The sequence below is a fragment of the Athene noctua genome, chromosome 22 (assembly GCF_965140245.1).
Source record: "Athene noctua chromosome 22, bAthNoc1.hap1.1, whole genome shotgun sequence".
Classification (NCBI taxonomy): domain Eukaryota; kingdom Metazoa; phylum Chordata; class Aves; order Strigiformes; family Strigidae; genus Athene; species Athene noctua.
Genome location: NC_134058.1, coordinates 2,712,659 through 2,734,544, shown reverse-complemented (window position 1 = coordinate 2,734,544; position 21,886 = coordinate 2,712,659). Strand labels below are relative to the sequence as shown.

At 46.6% G+C, this 21,886-nt stretch overlaps 1 protein-coding gene across 7 annotated transcripts in view; it reads right to left on the bottom strand.

Moving 5' to 3' along the window:
* Positions 1-608: 608 nt before the first annotated feature.
* Positions 609-21,886, bottom strand: part of LOC141969318 (uncharacterized) — a 54,537-nt gene continuing 33,259 nt past the window's right edge. For 4 of the 7 annotated variants that reach the window (XM_074924955.1, XM_074924956.1, XM_074924950.1 and 1 more), the window contains 9 exons: positions 21,318-21,400; positions 17,456-17,617; positions 17,057-17,335; positions 16,235-16,392; positions 12,124-12,332; positions 9,719-9,783; positions 9,279-9,443; positions 8,162-8,233; positions 609-3,521 (listed from right to left, as the gene is read on the bottom strand). In XM_074924955.1, the coding sequence (XP_074781056.1) occupies positions 3,384-3,521; positions 8,162-8,233; positions 9,279-9,443; positions 9,719-9,783; positions 12,124-12,332; positions 16,235-16,392; positions 17,057-17,335; positions 17,456-17,617; positions 21,318-21,400 (1,331 nt within the window). In that variant the 3' untranslated portion in view covers positions 609-3,383. The other 3 variants (XM_074924953.1, XM_074924954.1, XM_074924951.1) reach the window with 3 other exon arrangements.

The window sequence follows — 21,886 nt, the reverse complement described above, 5'->3', positions numbered from 1 at the left end:
GAAAAAGAAAGTCTTCTACCAACTGCCCGTTTCCCTCTGCAGCAGGACCAAGCCCAGTCCATCCCTCTGATCTAAAGGCAGCTCTGGTTTGCAGCACCAAAGAGGGCTGAGGGAGAGGGAGCAGCGCTCCAGCCTAGCATCACACCCCAGCGCTTTCTGAACGACCTTGAAAGGCTTACACTGAAGTAGAGACTTGTCTAAATGGGGAAAGAAAAGATCTCTCATGAAACTACACTAAACATACTTAACCTAAGCCACGTTTGAAGATTCTTTGAACGGCTAAAACGGTAGAACCTGCTTTAAGTCCTGCCTTTTCCAACTTTCAGATTTCATTCCACACAAAAAAGTATGGGGTTGGTTTGTGTTTTGATCAGGTTTTACATAAGGGTCCTGTACCAGTTCTTTGAACAGAATGTAAGCATTTGTCTCTACTTAACTTATAAAACCAAACAACAATCGCATTACAGCAATCTGCCTAAACACCTCGGTGTCGTTTTCCTCCACTGTGTTACCTGTTTGGAAATACAAGATCTACAAGTTTTCTTTAAAAATATTTATTGCCTTACAGAAGTTTAAAATTTAACAAAAATAAGACTCTGAAACCTGTTTTTATTTCGTAGCCTGAACAGAAAACCAAACCCAAATCATACATGTTGGACTTCATTGAAGGTGTTAACTTGAATATATATACAAAGTGTAATTCGCAGCAGCGTGGAACTTGTTTAAATTTGTTTTCTGCTGCATTCAACCATCAACGTGACCAAACAGTTTCATGTCAGGACAACTTTTCCTGTCTGCAAGACTCACCTTTTTTTAAAGTAAACCATTTAAGGAAATCTTTAAACAAAATTTAACAATACCAAGTATTATAAGTTATTTCCACATCTGATTTTTAACCAAATTTAATGTTAGGGGGTGTCTGCTAGCCTAAAGAAACTTGCTAGAAATCTCTTGCTACCAGGAGGTATCAATAGGAATCAACGGAAAAATAGCTTCAGCACAGAAAAGGATGCTGAAGTTGCAGTGATGGCTGCTCTCCTCAGAAAAGCCTTGGCATCACGGAGCAATAGGCGGTGCTGTGCTGCTGAAGGCACTTCTTGGTGGCTGAGGCAAACTTACCTGTGGAAATTCCAGCTAGAATGCAAAACTGAAGATCCAACAGCCCTTCCTGAGAAATGTGGGGGTGTTCAGGAGACGGCTGGAGCCAGACCAAGCAAGTTTTGCCTCCTTAAACATCTTTTAGCTCTGGATTTATTTCCATACTTGCATTTGAAGTGGTAGAAGAGGGAAAACCAAGCTAACCAGAGATACCTCAGCTCACGGAAAGCTGTGGAAGCCTCCTCAACGTCTCCCAGAATGACTGCCAGAGTTACCAGGAACTGGAATAGATAATCCTACTCTCCCTGAACCTCTGACTCATGCAAGGCAGTGGTACACCCACACCCTGACTTCCATTTAGCCGTTTACCTGTTAGGATCAGAACCACTGGTCCTGTGATTACAGGCTGGAACAGGTTTGTTGTTGAACAGAACAGCCAACTGACCTCAACGACCACAAAAACCACTGGCTATGTCCTTGTGCCATCGCTGTCCTGCTCAGACTTTTTGGCTTAATCCTTGAACTGGAGACCCAGAGTCGTCTTAAAACAAGACCTCTGGATAAAAATATTCCTTTGATTTCCAGATTTTCTTCAGGCACATCAATGTAAGGATACAGAACACGCCAAGCTGTCAGCGATACTTACGCCTACCTCATCTTCTCCACGGATCTTGATAGTCTCTAACACTAAAGCAGCTCAGGGTTCAGCAGAATTGGCAGGCTTCACTCCAGGGGTGGTCAAGTGTAAAACGGCACCAAGAGAGATGTGGGTTGAGGTGAAGACATACGTTACTGCGAGGTGCAAAGAAGGAATGAGCACTGAAGGATGTTCATTCCCTGGCAGGCCTATACTCCATCAGTCTAGGTTCGATTCGTACTTAATCCCTAAATTTTACAACAGCCAGTCTCACTCAAACTGTACAGAATACGAACAACAGTCATCCTTAGAAACAACTGCTCCTCTTCAGCAAGTCTATATATATAAAATTAGAAATGAGGGGACATTCCTGGCTTGGGGATATGCAGACACTTCACACCTGCAGCATGCAAGGGTTTGGAGCATTTTCTCCTCCAACTATTTCAGATGTCTTAGGGAAAACATCTCATTAAACTCCCATTAGATTGTCACATTTTAACCCCTGAAAATGCCATGGTAAATGAATGAGCCTAATAATCCTAAACAGGTTTCCAAGTAAGAAGTGGATTACAGAAAAATAGGCTTCATTAAACAGAGATTTCATTTAACTAATCCACAGGCATATGTTTTCCTCACCCAAGCCTTTATTTGTAATGGCACAGAATGTACTATTAATTCTCATCATCTGGCTAAAGATGTGGCCAAACCACTTAATATTTTGACATCAGTGAACCCCTGGAAATGTATTTGTTTACAGAAATCTAATCTACATCATTTTGCTGGAGTCCAAAGGAAAAATAGATAGCAACCCATCAAAAAAATTGCAACACTACAGGTTAACTAACTTTATCCTGGACTGTGTCCTTTGACCTTGCACTACGTTTCTAAGCAAAAGATGATTATTTATGCAAGAGACAAGCAAAAACACATGCTTTGGCTCCGTCAGTCTGCCAGCACTGGCTTCATATGAATACTCTGTCTCATTCTTTGCTCTCTTAGTAATCCAGCTGTTTCCTGCGACCTCCTTCTGTGCCCCAATCTGCAATAGAACTCAGCCTGGACTTCTCAGGTGTATGGCTTCAGCAGCTCACTGCTCAGGCAGAACACCAGTACTTGCTTTAAGCAGTCAGCCCTCGGGCAGCACATCAAAATTGTTTTACAGGCCTTTGGACAGACCCAACACCACGAGCTTTCTGGTTCTCCTGTTTCATCTCCTGTTAGTGGAAACAGTGAACTATTACAGTATTAAAGTGGGGGCAACTTGCTACAGGCCAGACAAGGAAGAACTGACCATCCACAGCTAACGAAATGATTCAACACTGTGCTAATTTTAGTCTTGGATCCAGCCAGGGCAGACAATCCCTAGAGCAGAGATGCTGAGCTCTCAGCTAAGGGCAGCAGGCGACATATGGTGCTAAAGCATCCTCCTAGCAGGGAGCTTTACATTTAGAGCTGAGTTGCTGCAGCTCCCTCCAAGTCATAACTTTGAGGATTACTCATCCTAGACATGCAAAAGCAGATAATTTGCCTCCTAATTTAGATAGTTCCCGCAGTCTCTCTGAATCAGCATGCAGTCGCACCCCACTGGGGTTCTATTTCCAGCACTTGATTCACTTCCAGCAAGGGCTTAACTTACGTCCTCCGACAGTCACAGGCTAAGAGAGGCGTGGAAGAGGGGTGAGATCCAGCAGCCAGATGGCCGTACCACTGCCTCCCCGGGGCAGCCTGGGCAAGCAGGTTTGGTGCCCGGGCCACAGACTGTGTTCGTCGTTGATCCTGCATTGACCTGTGAAACAGGAACATCTCACCAGCCCAGCTGAGAACTGGTGGCATTTTTGATCAGGATGCATCCGAACCGGTAACTGCAACTCCAGCTCATCTGTTCAGAATGTGCTATTTATAGCAGACAGGGGAGGCTGGGAAGTATCACACCGTACAGCAAGGTTGGTAACACAAAGCACTAATGCAGCATTAACCATTTCAGGTCGTTCTGGGTATTTTAAATCCCATTCTAGTTTTTGCAGTGAGTTCCTTAGTGGGCTACGTGAGCAGCTATGGCACTTGGCTAATGGATCTTTTTTCCTAGACTCCCTGGAACAGCCTCTGGCACCTTTGGTATCTTTGTGGGCAGGATAAACAAGTAGCGTGATGAGTACAGAGCCCCCAGATCAGCATTTGTCTTCTCTGGAGATCTAGGTGCACACTGAGGCCTCCATACCTCTGTACTTAAAGCAGGCTAGTCTAGGGAGTGATACAAAATGGAAAGATAAAAAAAATATCTTTATAAATTCAGTTCTGCTGAAGCTCTCAAATGAAGCTTAATTGAAAGAGGAGCTGGACCACTCTGGATTTCTGATCCAGGAGAAAGCTGAGAGAAAAAAGAAAAAGCAGTATACAGAGAATGCTCTGGCAGATTGAATGCTCTTTTCCAGGCCTGAGAAAGCTCCTCTCATCTGAAGTGGCGGCTTGCTCCTCAACTGCTGCTGACAAACAGCTCTGCAGTGGCTGGGGTGCTCTGCCTTCGACTTTAGCTGAGATAAGGTGCCTAGGCACAGCTGCAGACAGAGCTCTGGAGCCAGGGGTGCTCTCAACTCACATCCTCCCAAAAGCTACTGTCACCAGTATTCACCTGTGAGGAGTTCTGTATTCTCGCTGGGGTTTGGAACACACAGTTCAGATCTGTTGCCATGAGGCTCTTCATGGTCTGTGGTGCACAAGCACGTCCTCCCCAGTTCCAGCAAGCAGCAGATCAGGTCTGTGAGGTCCTGACAAGGCAATTCTACTGGACTCTGTAATGACCAGCAGTACCATCCAGCTGACCTGATGCTGTAGGTCTACAAAGGGCAGCATCTGCAAAAGCAGATTTCTTGGTGCTTCCAACAAAGCAAGCAGAGGGCCAACCACATTAACTACTCCACTATACCCCAGGGCTTGACCTGCACGGCTGACTGTGCTGGTAAGAAACACAAGCAGAATAAAAACAAAGAACCAAAAAGTCCTATGATATTTTCATTTCAAGCTCCATTAGAACCAGTGGAAGAGAAAAAAAAAAATCAATACTGTCTGAATAAAAAAAGACCAAATTTATTCGGAGATATTGTTTTTTGAAGTGTCTAAAAGTGCTTACAAAATGTGTCCCTAAGCAAGGGATTAAAGAAAAGCTTAACTAAGTCAAGTAGGGAGCAAAAAATCTCTCCTTTGATCTTTTATCAGGTCGTGACATTCAGCTCCAAGCTGCGTTTGATGAGCGAGGTCCCAGAGTGCAGGACTTCTGACATGGTGATGAGGAAGTAGGAGACAGCTCAGATGCACGGGTCTTGCACAAGGCAGGAGATGTGACAGCTCTGCCCTGTTCGTATGACTAAACCAGGTCCCAGGCTTTGAGATGCCGTGATTAAGCCCAGACTTCTTTCAGCTGCCTCCATTTTAAATTCCAGGGACTCCAGCTCTTTCTATCTGAGGTCAGTCTCCAAAACACATCTTTGCCTAAGTAAAGCACCGCAGATTTCAATCTACTGAATCAACAGAACACTAGAAATACCCAACTTGCTGGTTAAAAACCAGACCTGTCTAGAAGGAGCAAAATTTATCTTAGCTCCCTGTCAAATGCTGGGAGACTGGAAAGAAGCTGAACAGGATGGAATTGCATTAGTCAGGCTCCAAATATTCCTTTGTGTCTACCACCATGCTTTTTTTTTTACCTCCTGTGCACAAAATTTCATCCTAACAAGCCTTTCATGCTTGCCTGGGAATCCTGAACAACCTGGGCACCCTAGGGAGGTGCCAGAAGCTGAGTGTGTGTCAGGAAGATAGGGAGGGAGAGAGGAGGTTACGGGGGGCAGATGCAGGCTGGCATATGCTCTGAAACATTCCACCGAGAGCCTGAGGAGGGCAGAGTAGGGACAGCTCTGCCGGGATGCTGCAGCTCCATCACAAATAGTAGTAATGTTTGAGCACACACACCCCGCACAGAAGCAGATGGCTGCTCCCAGCCTGGATTTGAGACCTTTAAGCAGCGGATAGTTTGGCCCTTTCCAAAATCTGTTCCGTGTCCCACTGGGGGCATCCACACCACCAAAACGCTACACAAAGTAAAAAGAATTTCCCATCAGAGGCACTGGCACCATGAAGCCCTTCATCCCCCGGAGCTGCTGACCTGTGGTTTCTGCAGGGTCGCAGTGGTTTGGGGTGTGGCAGTTCCTGTCACCACAGCAGACGAGCCAGCGCCCATCTCCAGAAATGCAGCGGCAGGACAAGATGCACAGCATGAGATGGAGAGGCTCCAAGCCCAGCAGGACAGTCACAGCTCAAAGCCAAGGAAAGGAAAACTCTACCGGGTTCCACTCTGAGTCACCGGGAAGGGTCTCTGCACCAGAAGAGAATCCAGACATTCACACACACACGCTGGCTCTGTTGGTGCTCATGGTCAGCTATCACCCTTGCATTACTCCAGACAAAAAGCGGGCTAACTTCCTTTCCACCTTACTCTGATGGGAGCAAAGACTGGTTTAAAGAAACACTACTGAGCAAAATATTTTATGAAGATAGATTCCTTTGTATTAGCAATCAGTCGAGTAAGTCCAAGGACCAGTCCAGGCACCCCTCTGCTGCCCAGGGGGTTAAAAAAACATAAGAAAAAATTCTCCAGTGTGGGAGGGGATAGGGAAAACAAGAGGGCAAAGAACACAACAAATCAAAAAGTGCTTCTAAGAGAAGCAGCAGGATAAAATCACCCTACAGTCCGAGAGCACTTCCATGCTATTGACCGGAGAGGCAGCCACGGCCCCGCACGCGTAGATGCACATCTGCAAGCACCCTGCTCAGTGCCTGAGAAGACAGTTCTCTCCTCCTGCCTTTGCCTGTTCTGGGCAGTGTTTGATACAGGAGCCAGTTCCCATCTCCTCATTTCTAGTGTATTCCATTTGCCTTCATCTTTCAGTAGTAGATGTCCTTCTTGCCATCAGCTCCCTGTATGCCTGCATGGTCCTTCTGGTCTTGGACAAGTTCCAGGTCATCATTGTCATCCACCTCACCTCCACGATCCTCCTGGGTGCAGAGGGAACAGCCAGGAAGGAAAAAATCAGCAAGGCCTGGAAAAGGAGACCCTGACTACCAGCACACCATGCTGCTTCTCAGTACAGCTGTTGCACCAGCCCAGCTTGGGAAACTCAGGAAAACCAGGAAGAATCTGTCTCTTCCAGGGACCTTCAGGTGTCACTGGCAAGACACAGGGGTAAGCAGCCTGTGTAACCATCATCAACCTGTTCATTTTAAGCACATTTAATACCCTGGCATTACAATGCCACTTTAACATCTCAGCTTGCTGCTGCTGCTGCTACACGAGTAGAAGGTATCCTACATCCACTGCATCTAAAACTCTGTAACAAATCCCACCCGTGACGTGCAGCAGCCAGCACGGCCTCCTTGGGCACTTTTAGGTCCAACTACCCAGTGTACAAGCCAGGTTCTGCACCTAAGGCAAGGATAGCTCCTGACATCAACTTTGCTCTGCCCACCCCATATCTTCCCATCCCCTTCACTCCCAGCAGACAGCCCAAACCCTCCGTTCCTCAGCCATCATGTAGGAACTGCAGAAAAAGCCATCAGCAACCACTCAAAAAGGGAAAGGAGTGGAAGAGGATCCTTCACTTCTGTTTACGTGAGCCAGAGGGCACCAGGGTGATCCTCTCTAGTACTCATGCTCTCAACCCTTGGTGGCCTCCAATCTTTCTCCTAGAGGAATGCCAACTTATCACTGACTACAGTAGTCCTGGGGCTCAGACACAGCAATAATACCTGTTTTCGGGCAAACAGAGAAGCAGTTGCTTCCTGGCAACTGTGGCCCCACCAGTGCACCACCTCCCACCCTTGCCTCGGGAGCAGGACATCCCATTCTTCTGCCACCCATACTTCTGTTTGACTTGCTGGCTGTAACCCAACAGCCCTTCTCAAAGCACACGTGTCGTTCTCCCCAGCTCTTCCCACAGACACAGGACAGACCCAGCAGGACCTGTGCAGCAGCCAGTTACAGGGCTCCCAGTGAATGTCTCACCACAGGAATAAACCCAGGGTGACACTTGGAGAAACATCCTGATCTTGCCGAGCTGCACCAGCACAGCTTGAGGTTCACCCCAGCTGCTGCTCTGTAAGCAGCTCACAGCTCAGTCACCACAGATTGATATAGAAAGAAGTGAGGAGGGGAGACAGAGCATAAAGGGTACCCTGAACACCTGAAAAAGGGAGCAGGGGTAAGTGGGCTCCAGGTTTGTTCTGGAGACCCACCTCACTGAGCAGGCAGAGACAAAACTGAAGTCAGTGCTCACATCTGGTTTCCTAAAAGCTGAGTCATACTCAGCTCCAGGCTACCAACATACCCAGGTAACAATCACACCAGAGAGGGAAAGAGGAAGAACCTTGGTGTCGTACAATTTCTTGCTCCTGATCTTCTTGATAGTCATCCATTGGGTCTTCCCTGGGCTTGGCAGGTCTGCCAGCATCCTGAAAAATACAGAAGGTCAGACACGGTGGACAGTGCCCCACGCTAATTCCATTCCCTAGCAGGGATACAGCTCTCGTGCATTACAGCCCCAGGTCTGAAAACTGGGCTACAGATCAGGAATCGGGGAGCAGAGAAACAATCAGGCAACCCAAAGCCCAGGTGTACTTTCTCCATCCAGTCGCTCTTCCCACCTGCTGGCAGCAACTGCCCAGCTCCTTCCACTATGGAGAGAAATGTCTCTCCCACAGCAGGAAGGTCCCTTCTGCTGCTGTTGCATCAAGTCCCAGGGCTGCAGGGAGTCTGCATGTACTTTAGGGCAGAGCTTTAGGGTGCCAGCACAGCTCTATCTGAAAATCAGGTATTTATGTCACTAATTCCCCAATTCTTTCCACATTTTCACGACTCTTAAGGACATGTTGCCCTGTTGGTGCCAGCATCTCTGATTTAATTGGCCTGGATTATTTATTTATTTATTTTTTCTCTAAAAACCCTCACTATTAATCATGATTTTAGAGTCTGACAGATAAAACACTCCTTTTTAAAATAAGCAACACTCAGCTGCTTGTCAAAACAAGATAACACGTCCCTGATGCAGAGTCTGGCTTCAGACAGCAAGAAGCACTTTGCAAAATAAATGGATTCCATCCACAAACAAGCAACCAAGGAGGCAGAGCTCTCACGTGTCATCACTGCTGCCAAGAGCCTGCTGTGTGCCCACCCCAGGAACAGCCAACTCTGGTTTGGGTCTCTCAAGTGCTTGAAAAGACACAGCACCTCTGCAGAAAGAGCTGCGGAGCGAGCCATCTCCTCCTCAACGCCTCTCCAGCCAGGCAGGCGTGGGCTGACTTCAACAGGCAGCAAGGACAGGGCCAGAACAACCCACCGATTCCCACTCAGAAAGAGGCTTCTCCTGCCTGCCATATCCTCACAGGGGGATTATGGATCCATCCAGGAACACGAGGTTCTCCTTAAGCTCTCTGCCTCCCCCCGTTCAGAGCTGGGGCTCTCTCCCTGGCCCCTGCTGGTTACCCTCAGGTCAGTCACCTTCAGTGGCTTCTCCTTAGACTCGTCTTTCACGCTGGGCTCCTTGAACTTCTCCAAACCTCCCACCTTCTCTTCAAAGTCAGGTCGCTCCAGCTCAGCTTCCTCAAACTCATCCTCACCTTGGTTATTGGGATCCTGGGCAGGATCCGCAGCATCATCAGGCATCTGGAGAAGAAAATCCCCTCGTGAATACAGGTGGGACAGCCCCTTGGGAGACAGAAGGCTTGCTGCCTTCACCAGGAAGTGCTGGCTTGTAGCACTTCAGTGGCTGTTCAAGCCTGTTAATGGTTCTGAAAACAAAGCTCCCACTCTGTTATCCCTCTGAATCCCACCAGAACCAAGGAGTTTGGAGTTGCATGCTGTAGAAACTTCTGGGAAAGCATCGACAGCTGGATTCTTATTCTGAGCTAGGGCTGCATCCAAATGACAGCATTACTTACCATTGGTTCCTGGACAACAGTCTCCTTCTGAGGGGGCAAGTTCTCTCTCTCAATCACTCCTGCATCTGCAAGGAAAAGGGACAGTTAGCAGCCTACTCTCTCAAAAGTCAGTGTCACCACTGTAGGGGAGCAGCTGTATTAACTCTATGCCAAGTAGAGATTTGTCCCAGCCTGCCTGCAGCTTGAAGCAGACAATGCTCTGTGGATGTTTTCAGAGGAAAACCTTTGCAAAGTTCAGGGCAAAGCAGCTCTACGCTCCTACAGCTGCCAAAACTGCTTCCTTGTCCCCAAGGCTGGGGCATAAGCATATGTTGAAGCATGCCCATAATTTACTGATTGATACACATATGGTACAAAGCCAAAAACCAGCTCTGAATTCAGCCCCTAATATATATATATATTTATAAAGATGCATCTTTCCCTCATGTCACTGCAAAGTCTGGGCAGCACCCACAGCAGCGCAGCCACTGAGCCCATCACTGGGAGCCAAAGCAGGGCAGGGTGTCAGAGCCAGCTGCCCCATGCTAGCACACAGCTGCTGACCAGTCAAGTCATTACTTTGGTTGTTAATTCTAATTAGGACACAGAAGTCAAGGGCTGTTGGTCCTCACACTCCCTTACCCCTGCCATGAGGCCTTTTCTTTTCAGGGTAAAATTCACTTTGATATGAACCATTTAGTTCACTTCCTCTAAGGGGACAGGCTGAGAATCAGGTCAGCAAAACATGAAATAGCAGCTAAACATAGCTGTGGGAAAGCACAGGAATACCAAACCTCCCCTCCAAACGGGCAGCTGTATGCACATTAGCTGTTACCCAACTGCTGCTGTGCTGGGCAAGAGAACTTCACCTGCCCAGAGTGAGCCGAGCCAACAGCCTGCGAGGAAATCACCCATCTTGGGTGATTTCAGCCTTTTGATCCAAGATTCAGTTAGAATCACCGAGCTTCATCTCTGCCCCATGACATCCCTCCTCTGTTCCAAGTCCAGAGCCAAAATCTCCCGTTGAGAAACCAGGCTAAAACCATCTTTATAATGTTTAATAGGATGCAAGTCAGCGTTTGAAGAGAGATCCTCACAGGAGCCTCAGCTCCCAGCTTCCCTGCCTTACTGCATTCAAGACTGCAGCAAAAAATTAGCTACATGAAAAGCCACCTACTTAGTCCTTCTACCTCAGTCTAGCAACATATGGAATTAGCATTAGTCATATCTACATTTCAGTGTCTCTTTTTGACAAAGGTAACAGCTAACTCCCACATTTTACAGGTTATTTCCACGTGTGCAAGAGGAATTGATGGTAGAGTCTGTTTGCAGCACAGAAGTCTGTTTACCCAGCGTTCACACTGTAAATCCCAGCCCCTCGAGCACAGCAGAGCACTGCTGCACAGATCCTCAGACTGGACACCTCTGCTCAGAAGCCCCTTTTGGCTCTCCACAGCCTGACTGGCTTACTGCAATCCACTTCTGATGTCGCCTTGATTTGCTTCTGAAGGAAGTTTGCAGCTTCCCTCTTACACTCACAGACATACAGCTGCAATTAAATCAACCTTTCCTTTGTTACTGGACCTATGGAAGTGCTCCAAGCCCCCACCCACACACTGCAATTTTCTGAAAGGTCTAGTCATTTTACAGCTGTTTTCTGTTGTTTCACACAACACAGTTATTTAATTGTTCCCTCCCTCTGCCACGCACATGTGACCACCATTACAAGCCAACTGATAAACCTCACCTGGAAAGCGAGGCAAAGAAAAAATTCTGCCCTCACATGCAAAATCTAATGGATTCTTCATTAGCTGGTTTCATGGTGTGATGATGAACTTTACACCAAGTTAAATGTTTCCCCCAACCTGTTATTAGCAGGGTGAGTCGATGCACAGAGGTCTGAACAGATCCGGATCAGAAGACTGAGGAATTCTAACGTGTTCTAAGAGCTGGCCTCTAACTGCCCAAATGCAGTTACAGCTATTTTGAAGTCTATTAAGTGTTCTGTTGCCTGACTGACAATTACAACTAGCTGCCCTTGAATTTATTTACTTTTAGCCCCTTAAGGACAGCTGGGAAATTTTCTGCCCTGAGCAAGTTACAAACAATTCCTATGGGAAACTGAGATCAGTCTTGGAATAAGCAGTGACATTTTCCCCATCACTGCCATAGGAAAGAAAGAAGAACTGACTTAAATTACACAGATTTTGAGTCCACTACCTCGGAAATGTGTGAGGATGCAGGACAACAGGGAACAAAAATGGAAAATGGTCCAGGCTTTGCATTTGACCAAGGACAATAAAAGCACAAGAATTTTTTCAAGCATTGTAAGGTTTTCCTTTAACACAAGGAGAAAGCTCCTCTCACTCCCCACCTTGAATAGCAATAAATGAGTGCTGCACAGCATCAGATGGGGGGAGCCATACCCATTTCGAGTTCCTCATCATCTGTCCTTTCCTTCTCGCCTTCCTGATCAGCTATCTGATGCTCTTCCCCTCTCTTCTGGCTGGGTGGCTGTGGGCTGCCTTTCTGCATCTCTTGCCCAGGCTTGGGATCAAAATGAAAGCTCTTCGGGTAACTCTGCACTTGTTCTTCATCCATCTGGGCATTCACCTTGTTAACTATGTCCTTCCAGCTGCAACAAGGGTACAAAACAAAACAGACATCCCCTCCCAGCCTTAGTATATCAAGAGATATTTCATAATGGCAAGCAGAGATTAAAAAAACCAACTCCAATACATGCAAAAGTTTGTCCTAATTTAACTTTTTTTTTTTTTTTGCAAAACTAGCAGATGGGATTAGTTACTGTGATATCTGCTTGAAAGAGAACATTTCATATGCCACATAAGAACAAATTAAGTTATGCTTTGTAAACACAAGTTATTGTAGAACTGCTTTAATATTATTCATATGATACAGTAACATGTCTACATAGCAATAAATTCCAGTTCCAAACAGATACTTACTCATGCCTCACACATACCCAAATAAACAAATTTAAGTGTTTGAAAAAAATATCAAAACTGTAAGTCCCCTTTATTGTTCCAACGTAATTTAAAAAAAAAAAAAAGATACTACTAAAACTGTCGAATTTTAGCCTATAAGCCTATAAAAAAAACGTTACAAAATAAACAGGAAAGCTGCAATACAAACTGACAACTTTCATTATCTGACAGGGGTTTTTTAAAGCCACAAGCTCTTTATGAAGCTCTGCAACTGGGATGCATACCTTAACCAGCATCTGCTTATAAACTCTTCCATAGCTTGCATCTGTTCCCTGCACAAACCCAGTGAAAATAGACCTAGCTGAAAGGAAACATTCACATATTGTTTTGATTTTTTGGTTTTTTTAGGTGAACATGGGAAAAAGTGTTTTGTTTCTTCATCCAGTGAGGGAAGCCACATTCCAGTATAATTTACTGCTTTTCTTACCAACCTCCCCTCAAAGTTTTCATCCATCTGCTGATCTGAAAAATCAATTATTCATACACAGCTCTATCTGTGAGAGTTCAGACAACTCATTTCAGGCAGCCACGGTCAACAATTCTTTCCTCTGTAGTGGTTCCACCTCAAATACACCTCTCCTGATGTCTGCATCACTATCTGTGTCTGCTTCCTTCTTAACAGAAGTGCCTCAGAGGGACAAGTACTTGATATCAAAGTATATGACAAGTGCAACACATTTTTCATTAATGCTTCTCTGCCTGCAGCCAAGAGCCCCGCTCATGTGGATCCCCAACCAGAGGCTCAGCAGCAGAGTCATTAGTAGTGTGACACGGTTCCACTGCTCAGAAAAGAAATGGAATATCTTCATATTAGTTTAAGCGTGTCCCTGAAAAGCCCAGAAGGCCAGGCTGTCTCACAGGGAATGTTTTCTTCCCAAATATCCAGTTATTATTACTCAAGGACACCTTAAGAAACAACGAAAGGTAAAGCAAAGGATGAAATCCCAGTAATAGGGACTCTCAAAAATGACTAAAATAAGAAACTTTTAACCCGAGTAAAGTTGCCACCAGTTTCAAGCAGGACTCCTGCTTGGTTTAGCTGCTGCATAAGCCAGCTGAGATTTAAAAGTCTACTTAAGACATTTAAGTTCTTAACTGCTGAGAAAGGACAAGTGGCCTTAGCTCTGGCAGCTTTTTAAAGCCAGCATACTACCACGGCACAAAACTTTCAGTAAGAAAAATCCTAACCCAGCCTTCAGCTCAGATTTCCCCATTATAAAACCATCAATATGGAAACTGGCCATCAAGAGCTCATCTGGAATCTGCTGGTCTCAGCCACCCAGTGCAACGGTTCTTGGCGCTGGATGCATGGCCTCTTTGTACTCTGCTGCTGTTTGATATTGTTCTTGGCATTGACACCTTCTCGACAAAGTTGGTTCATGCACTCCTTATCACAAACCTCAGGCAGTGTAAATAACAGCCTCCAGCTGCTCAGTAATTTCTTGATGATAGATCCAGGAAACGACAAGCACACCAAACATACCATGATCTCTGTCCTTGAAGAAATAATCTGCCCAACAAATCCAATATTTGCATTTTCTGCTTCACGGAGCAGTGGCAGCATCCCCCTCTGGGCTTTATGTAGCTGAGGAAAGGCCACTCTGCCATCACAACTCCAGTTACACCTGCAAGTCCCTCCCTGTAAGAAGGCAGAATACCCTCTGTGCTGGTCCTCTGTGCAGATGTTGTCCATCAGAGCAGCACAGGGAGGATGCTGCCCTTTAAAGAAATATGCAAAGCACAATCTCTGACCTGGGAAGATTGCAGGGTTAAGTGAACAAACCAAAATGGTAGAGAGGAATGGGTAGGATCAGACTGAATTTAGAATGAAATCCAGAAGTCTCCTCTACAGATAAAACAGAAACTAAATCTTGTTTGCTCCAGTAAACTGAGCAGATATGACCTGGACACACACAGGGGATAAATAAGTTAAATGAGGAAGCACTATTTTCAGTCAGTTTTTGGATTATGGCCAGACTTTGATGAATTGCAGCCTCAGAAGGACATTTTCTTCCTTTTGGAAAACAGACTGGTCTTCTGCGAGTGCTGCTGAGACAGTAAACAGTTTCTCCTGTGCTTGTACAACACACAGTACATCAGGATCCCGGTCCCTGACTGGACTCTCAGATACCACAGCAATACAAGTAACATACTGTAGGAATTACCCATTTTGTTACCTGCACAGAACAGGTACGTTCATGCCATTCTCTGAACCTCTCTGTCCCTTCCAAGGGACTCCCCTCCCCAGAGCTCTCCACTCCCATTTACCCCAAAACCAGGTTTGGAGAGCACATTGTGCTGAGGATGTCTGATAGGAGCAACAATCCCAAGTTGCAGAGAATTTTAATACCCAGGTTTCATCTAAGCTCAGACCGGTTCCAAGTCTTTATATGGTTGAATTGGTTTGACTTCTCCAGATGAAGCTCAAGTTGATAGAACTCCATCACCTCAAGCACAGGTCTATGTGAACATAGACAGGACAAAAGCCTGGGCTGTCTGATGGGTTCTGGTTGTGTCCTCATTTCTGGCATAAACTACTGCTGTAAACTGTTTCACCCCACTCAGGACCAAGCCTGTAGCTTTGGGATCACAGGTCTCAGACCTGTCTGACTGCTCGTGTTCTAAGCAGGCTCGGTGAAGCACAACCCCTCAGCAGCACACTGCCAACGGGAACCTCCTCCTGGGAGGAAAGCAAACACAGATGAGACAGTACAGAGTCTGGGGATTTGTCTTTGCCCTAGAAGCAAAACCAGAAAAAACTCTAGTACCTAACTGGGGCTGGTTGCCTGCTGTTTCTAGATTACCATACAACCTCAGAGATGAGAAACTTTCAGATCTTCAAGGTCTGGTTGCTCCTGCAGAGCTTGGCAGATTACTGATTAATCAGTGTGGGGGGAAAAAAAAAAAGAACAAGTTGCAGCTCTAATATATAACTTAATGCCTCTTATTTATAGAAACTGCAGGAATTTTTAGCCACCCTTGCTGCTGCAGATGAGTCGCTTCCGTCATGCAGCTTTTCTTCAGTTTGCTGAACAAAACAGGATATTTTTAAGTCACCACCACTGACAGGGAGGAGATTCCTTGAAGTCAGTTCAGACTCCGCTCCCACCCTCTCCTCTAGCTAGTAGGAAATCCATGCTGAGCTGATCTCACTCAGCAGTAACTCCTTTTTCTTTCTCCTCCCCACACAAACACTTTACCAAACAGTCCAAGTACAAAGGCAGCCTACAGAGCATACACCAATAACAACAGCCTTTTTTTTTTCTCCCCCAGCACAGCACCCACAGCAGTCTGTGCATTCAATCACACAGCACTGCCTGCAACATGACTAGTCTTCTGCTTCGGCTGAGATAGAGACCCGGCAGCAACATTTAGTGACAATAATTAGATGACAGTGAAACCAATAATTAACACATTCTCCAATCATCTTTCAAGTAGAAGCCACAATAAACAAGAGAGACACCAGGGATGAGCCTGTATGGTACCTTTCAGCCTTAACGTTGAGCGTAGAAGGGGGTTTTGTTTCACCAACCTTTGTATTTGTGTCTGTTTGTTCCCTGTAGAGTGGTGGTTGTCTGGCATCTGAGGTTCTTCTGCTGCAGAGGGTTGTTTCAGATCAGACTGTGACAATCCAGGAGCCTGGCTGTCCTCATTGCTTTTCACCTGAACACGCATCACCATCTTCAGATCCTGGAGACAAGACACATGTATATACTCAGGACATACACAAGCTCCTAGTCTTATCAGATACCTGCAAATCTTTCTTGCATTTGGCCAGGCTTATGGGCCAGAAAAATCCTTTATCGAAAATCTCGGATTCAAAAGTGCTCCAGAACAAATCTACAGTCCTGTCTAGCCAGCCTGCAGTAAAAGAGGTCCTTCTCCTTCCACAGAGCCAAGAGGAAACAATCTGGATCCTCTGCGACCCAAACTTGTCTTGGGTAGGTCAGTCTCCAAGAAGAACAACAAAACCACCTCTAAAAACCCCACACATGTTCCCATTGTAATAGTTTTTGTAATTATAGTCTAACCACACTGCCATTTTTATCATTTTTTTGAAAGATTAGCTTTCCATAAGCTCACTCTCAATCACCCCAGGAGACAAGGGAGCTGCTTTTATGATTTACACTTTGCAGATCTGGCAGGATCCAGAAGAAGAACTCCAGCCTGTTCATCTGAGCCCAGCTGCTACACCACAAGCTCTTACCAGTGCACAGGAGTCTGAAACCTGAGGCCAGGACAGTTTCCACATCAGGGAAGTGGAATGCACATATGCTTGTTATTACAAATATCATAGTTTTGAGCTTCAAAAGCAAAGGCTACACAAAACAAGCAGCAAGTGTGCAGGACTCACGGGGTTCCCATTTGGAAAACTGTTCATGGTCCGGGTGAACCGGATCACGTGGCCGTCCCCGTGTCTCGCTGGCCAGGCTGGCATAGCCTCTGGCAGGGCATTGGCATCTTGCAGCGAGGCTGGATGGGTGAAGAGGACGTTGGCCTGTGGCCTCGGGCCATCGTTACTGTAGGAGTTGTGGCCCTGCAGCCTCGGGCTGTCTGCCTGCTTCGGAACCCCAGAGACTGGCGACGCCAGCGCGTTCCCAACAGGGCGATTCTCCTGATTGACTGGAAAAGCCTGCAAGGAAGAGAGGACAAGAGCAAGCTAAAGGAACAAGCTCAGTTCTCTCCAGTTCAAAGCCCCACGCTGAAAAGCCTGCAGAATTCTCCTCCCTGGGCTTTCCTGGGAGAACCCCACCTTCTGCCTCCCGAGCTGCAGCTGGCTGTTGGCTGGCACCATGGGCTGCTCCTTCAGCACCTGAAACTGCTGCTGCCCCTTCCCAGCTCCTCCTCCTCCTCCTTTGAAACTTGGCATCTTCTGTAGAGCTTCCTTGAGCTGCCTGAACTCTTCCATCTGGGCCTGGGGGGATAAGAAGGGTACAGAGAAACCTCACACAATAACAGGGTGAAACACCTCCACGCTGAGAACAGCCCCTCTTGTAAGGTCAGTTGTTCAGCACAGACACGCTACTACAGAAGATTTATATTTTGTATATATGAAAGGCTGGAGATAATCCACAACCATTAATGACAGGCCCAAGCTAGTCTTCAGCTTTCCCTCCAGATTTTCAGGATATTCTGTATCCCCCCTTTGCCAGTCTTACATTGTATTTTATTGCATACTTTTACCCTGGAAGTGCTGAGCCAGGGCACGGATTCTTTGCCCAATGCTGTTTAGCGCACGAGCCACTGACACTCCTGCCTTTGCACAAGAATTGTACCCTGGGTCTTGTCACAGGTGCCTCCTCTCCTCCTGTGCCTCACTCTCGTGTACCTCGAGGTCTGCTTTTTTAATTCCTGTGGAGGCATTTCTCCATGGATGTGCTCATCTCATCAGGGCTGACAATAACTGGCATAATCCTACCTGACAATTTAATTTACTTTGCAAGACAAATGAAAATTGATTCTCCCGGACTGTTAAGCAAATGCAACACTTAACTCTCTACTGCAGGTTACCTCTTCCATCTCCAACCCTGAAAAGTAGGGCTTGCAAAATCCACACAGGAAAAGCTCCTCACTCTTACCCCAGCTATTTATAGGAAAGTGAGGGGGGAGAGCTTTTCATACGCTTGCCAGGGTACCTGGAAAGGGACCAAATTAGGGACTGGGCAGAGCAGGAAAGCTTCACAGCAGCAAGGAAAGTTTAGCAGGAAATGAATTCCTGAGCAGGCTCTGTTGATTTCAGTTCTTCCCTCTGAAATTTGACCTTAAAATTAACATTAAAAAAACAAAACAAACCCCAATGAAACCACTCAGCAAAGCTAACATAAAAGGAATGAGGAAAGGCAAAGGAAGCCAAGAACAGTTTGTGGGATGTAGCCCTAGCTAGCAGGAGACTGGTTCCAGTCAGAACAAGACAGATGGAAGCAGAACTTGTACCCATCAAAAGCCTGCTAAAGGTGGTCAGCCCAGAGGGAGAGAAGCTTTAGACCAGGCTTAACAGAGTCCCAGAGGCTGGTTGCAGCCCGTCAGGGCAAGCTGCACCTACACCCCTCTGTGCCTCGGGCTACCCCGCGGAGCAGCTGAGTGCCAGCAACTGCCGGCTGGGCTGGGGAACGCGCTCCAAGCCTTGGCAGTGAACATCTTGTCTAGAATGCAAATGACTCCTCTAAACTTTCACCTGCCAGAAGGAAGCAAGATCAACAACAGGGTACTCAGTGCAAATCCACCCTGCAGTGAAGAACTGCAGTGCTGGTAAAGGAGCTGGAGTCTGCCTGGGTGTCTGCTCCCACGTACAGCCCCACTGAAGGCAAGTGCAATCCCATTCACCTGTTGTGTGCTTTGGAGCACTGATTAGACGTGACAAAGGACCCATCAGAAAACGCAACAGAAAATTTTTTTAACACTAGTCTCATTGTCAAAAAGATCTAAAGTATTTTCTGAAGTCATTGGGACCAACCACTGCCACTTGTGTCAGAAATAGCAGCCAGACAGATGGCTGGAGCACCACTCCGTTACACGACTGTCTCGTACGTTCAGCGCAGGGAGCTGAGCCGTGTCTCCCACACTCAGGGCAAATCCTTTTACTCTTGCTCACTCTTAATTTTGGCAAGAAACAACGGTGAGCTGCTTCTTGCAAACTACTTTTTCCATTGGCCACGACACCGAAGGGGCCAAAAGTTAAGACTGGCAGCACAAAAGCTGCCACCACGTTTTCCAGTCTGCAAGCACTTGACTTTGTAGCCCCAGCCATCTGCAGCCAAGTTTTTTTTAAATTCTGTTAGAGTACACGCTAGCTTGCACACTTGAACTGCTGCTTCCTTTCTCCAATGCAGCACAGTTGGTTGAAGAGCATTACTCTTCTGCCGAAGAGTAATCCAGGACTGGTCCTACACGGTGTGCCAGCCGCAAATGCACTGAGCATTGACCCAGCAAGACAAAAGTAGAAATACAGAATGACCGAGCACCTTTGATCAACTGAGACTGACCCAAGCTGTCAGTGGCAGAAGCCCGTATGATGGGAGCTGACTGGGTCTCAGTGTTGCCTGAGAGCAAGCTAGAGCAGTGCCTTTGGCAGCTACTTTGAAAGTTTAGTCAGGAGGCCTAAAAAATGATGGCTGAGACACATTTTGATAGCAGGAAGTGTGAATATAAGCTTGCTGGGGCACTGGAGGAGCTTGTAATCACAGGCTGTTTCATTCCTAGCATGGGTGTGCTGGACTGACCCCTGCAGAGACTAGAAGCCTTTGTTTAGTTTCCAACAAGCACACTGCAGGCTGTGCTGCTGCGAATCCTCCCAGTCTGCCCGAGCCCCACGGAGGAGCAGGGTGAAAAAGCAGCTCAGTGGAAGTCACGATTATGAAGGCAGGCAAGTCAAATACACTGATGGGCCACCTGAGACCCCTCAAACCCCACCTGACACGAGCCAAAGAGCTGTCAAATGACAGCTGCCTGCAGTGTCAGTAACCCGGGCTTCCTGCCTGGAGCAGGCAGTTATCTGTGAAGTCTGCAATGCCCCAGAGCCACTTAACGGCTGCCACTTTGCAGGGCAGATCAGGCCAGAACTCAAAAGCCATCTTGTAGAAGTCAAACCCACTACCCCCCTGCACCTCTAGTTCAAGTTCAGGGGAAGAATCACTTGTCAACAGCATCTAACCACAATTAGCTCCTTGCTTCTAGGCTTATCCTACAATCCAGGGGAGTGCTTGAGAAAAGGCTGTTAATTACCAACAGAAAAGACTAATTCAGACTACAGTGTGACTTTTAAAGTATATTTACCAAGCTGCTTGTGTCTTGACTCACTACAGGGGCCTCAGACAAACACCACGTCTCCCAGCATACCCTGCTTTCTCCCTTCTCCCAGGGCATCCGGGAGCTCCCAGCTTCAGCTGGGTGAGCAGAATTCTGTGAGGTCAGGAGTTGATGTGAGCCTCTTCAGCACTCTGCATCTCCATAGCACAAGCACAACACCATATAAACAGAACTTTTTTTTTCCCCCCCCTGCAAAAAAATGATTTTTTGCCTCTCTAGTCTTAAGCCAACACCACTTGCAAGTCTGCCCCAGCCTCCAAAAGCATCACATTCCAACGCTTATTACTGAACATTAACTTCTACTTTACAGAGCTCTTTCCAATTTTTTTTTTTTTTTTTTTTTTATATGCCTCCCTCCCTAGTAAGGCTTCACAGGGAGGTGCAGAAGGGAACATTTTGCCAGGGTCGTTGAGTGTCTAGTCTCAGCAAGCTGGGCAAGGCACCTCTGCATTGCTATTTCTCTTGGCAGTTAATTTTATAGGCATAAACAGAGACAATTCATTTAGGGTGGAAGTATTTGAGATGTGGGTAGGTGACAGGAGGCATTCCAGGGTTGGGAGTATGCTGGTTCGTGTTCACTTGAACCGCAGTGACTTGTGTAGCATACCTGTATTTTCAGCTACTGGGACAGAATCCAGGCTGGAGAATTTTACTTGTACAGAATGTTTACACCTACCAGCACTGTCTTGGGCAACTTGCCACGCTGGAATACAGTTGATAACTAGATTATTTAGAGAATATTTGATAGTGCACCCAGACCCCAGTGAAAGATTGTCCCATGTGGCCACAAACACCCCCCTGCTGGCTACCTGGGCATTAAGGAGCTGAGAGTGAACTTCCTGGTGGGCCTTCCGGAGCAGCTTGCTCTCTTCTCTGAGTTTAAAGACTGTATCTGCAAGAGAAGAAGAAATTTGCTTAGGAGAGTTATTTTCTCAAGTGTGGTATCTCTCTTCCTTACCATAAATTCCTCTTGACCTCATAGATCTCCCCAAGCCCAGGAATTACAGTGAAGCACTAACTCGGGACTAGCCAAACACATTGACAAACTAAATCATCATTCCTTCAGCACTCAGGAGTCCTGCCCATCCAAGGAACTTCCTCTGTTTTTTGGGGTTTTTTTCCCTTCCTTTTTGCCAAGAAAGGTTGGACTAGATGATCCTTGAGGTCTCTTTTCAACCTGGTATTCTACATTTCTCCTCTCCAGAGTCTCTCTGCTAACTATTGCTACCAGGGCCAGGCTCTTGCTGTGCTTGCTATCAGAATAAGATATTTGATTCTTCATTTCCCTGACCCACTGCAGCTGGACAGCAGGGAGAGCAGCAAGCAGTAGTAACTGGGAGGTTGAGAAACAGCTACAATAGAAGTCTGTCAGGTCTCC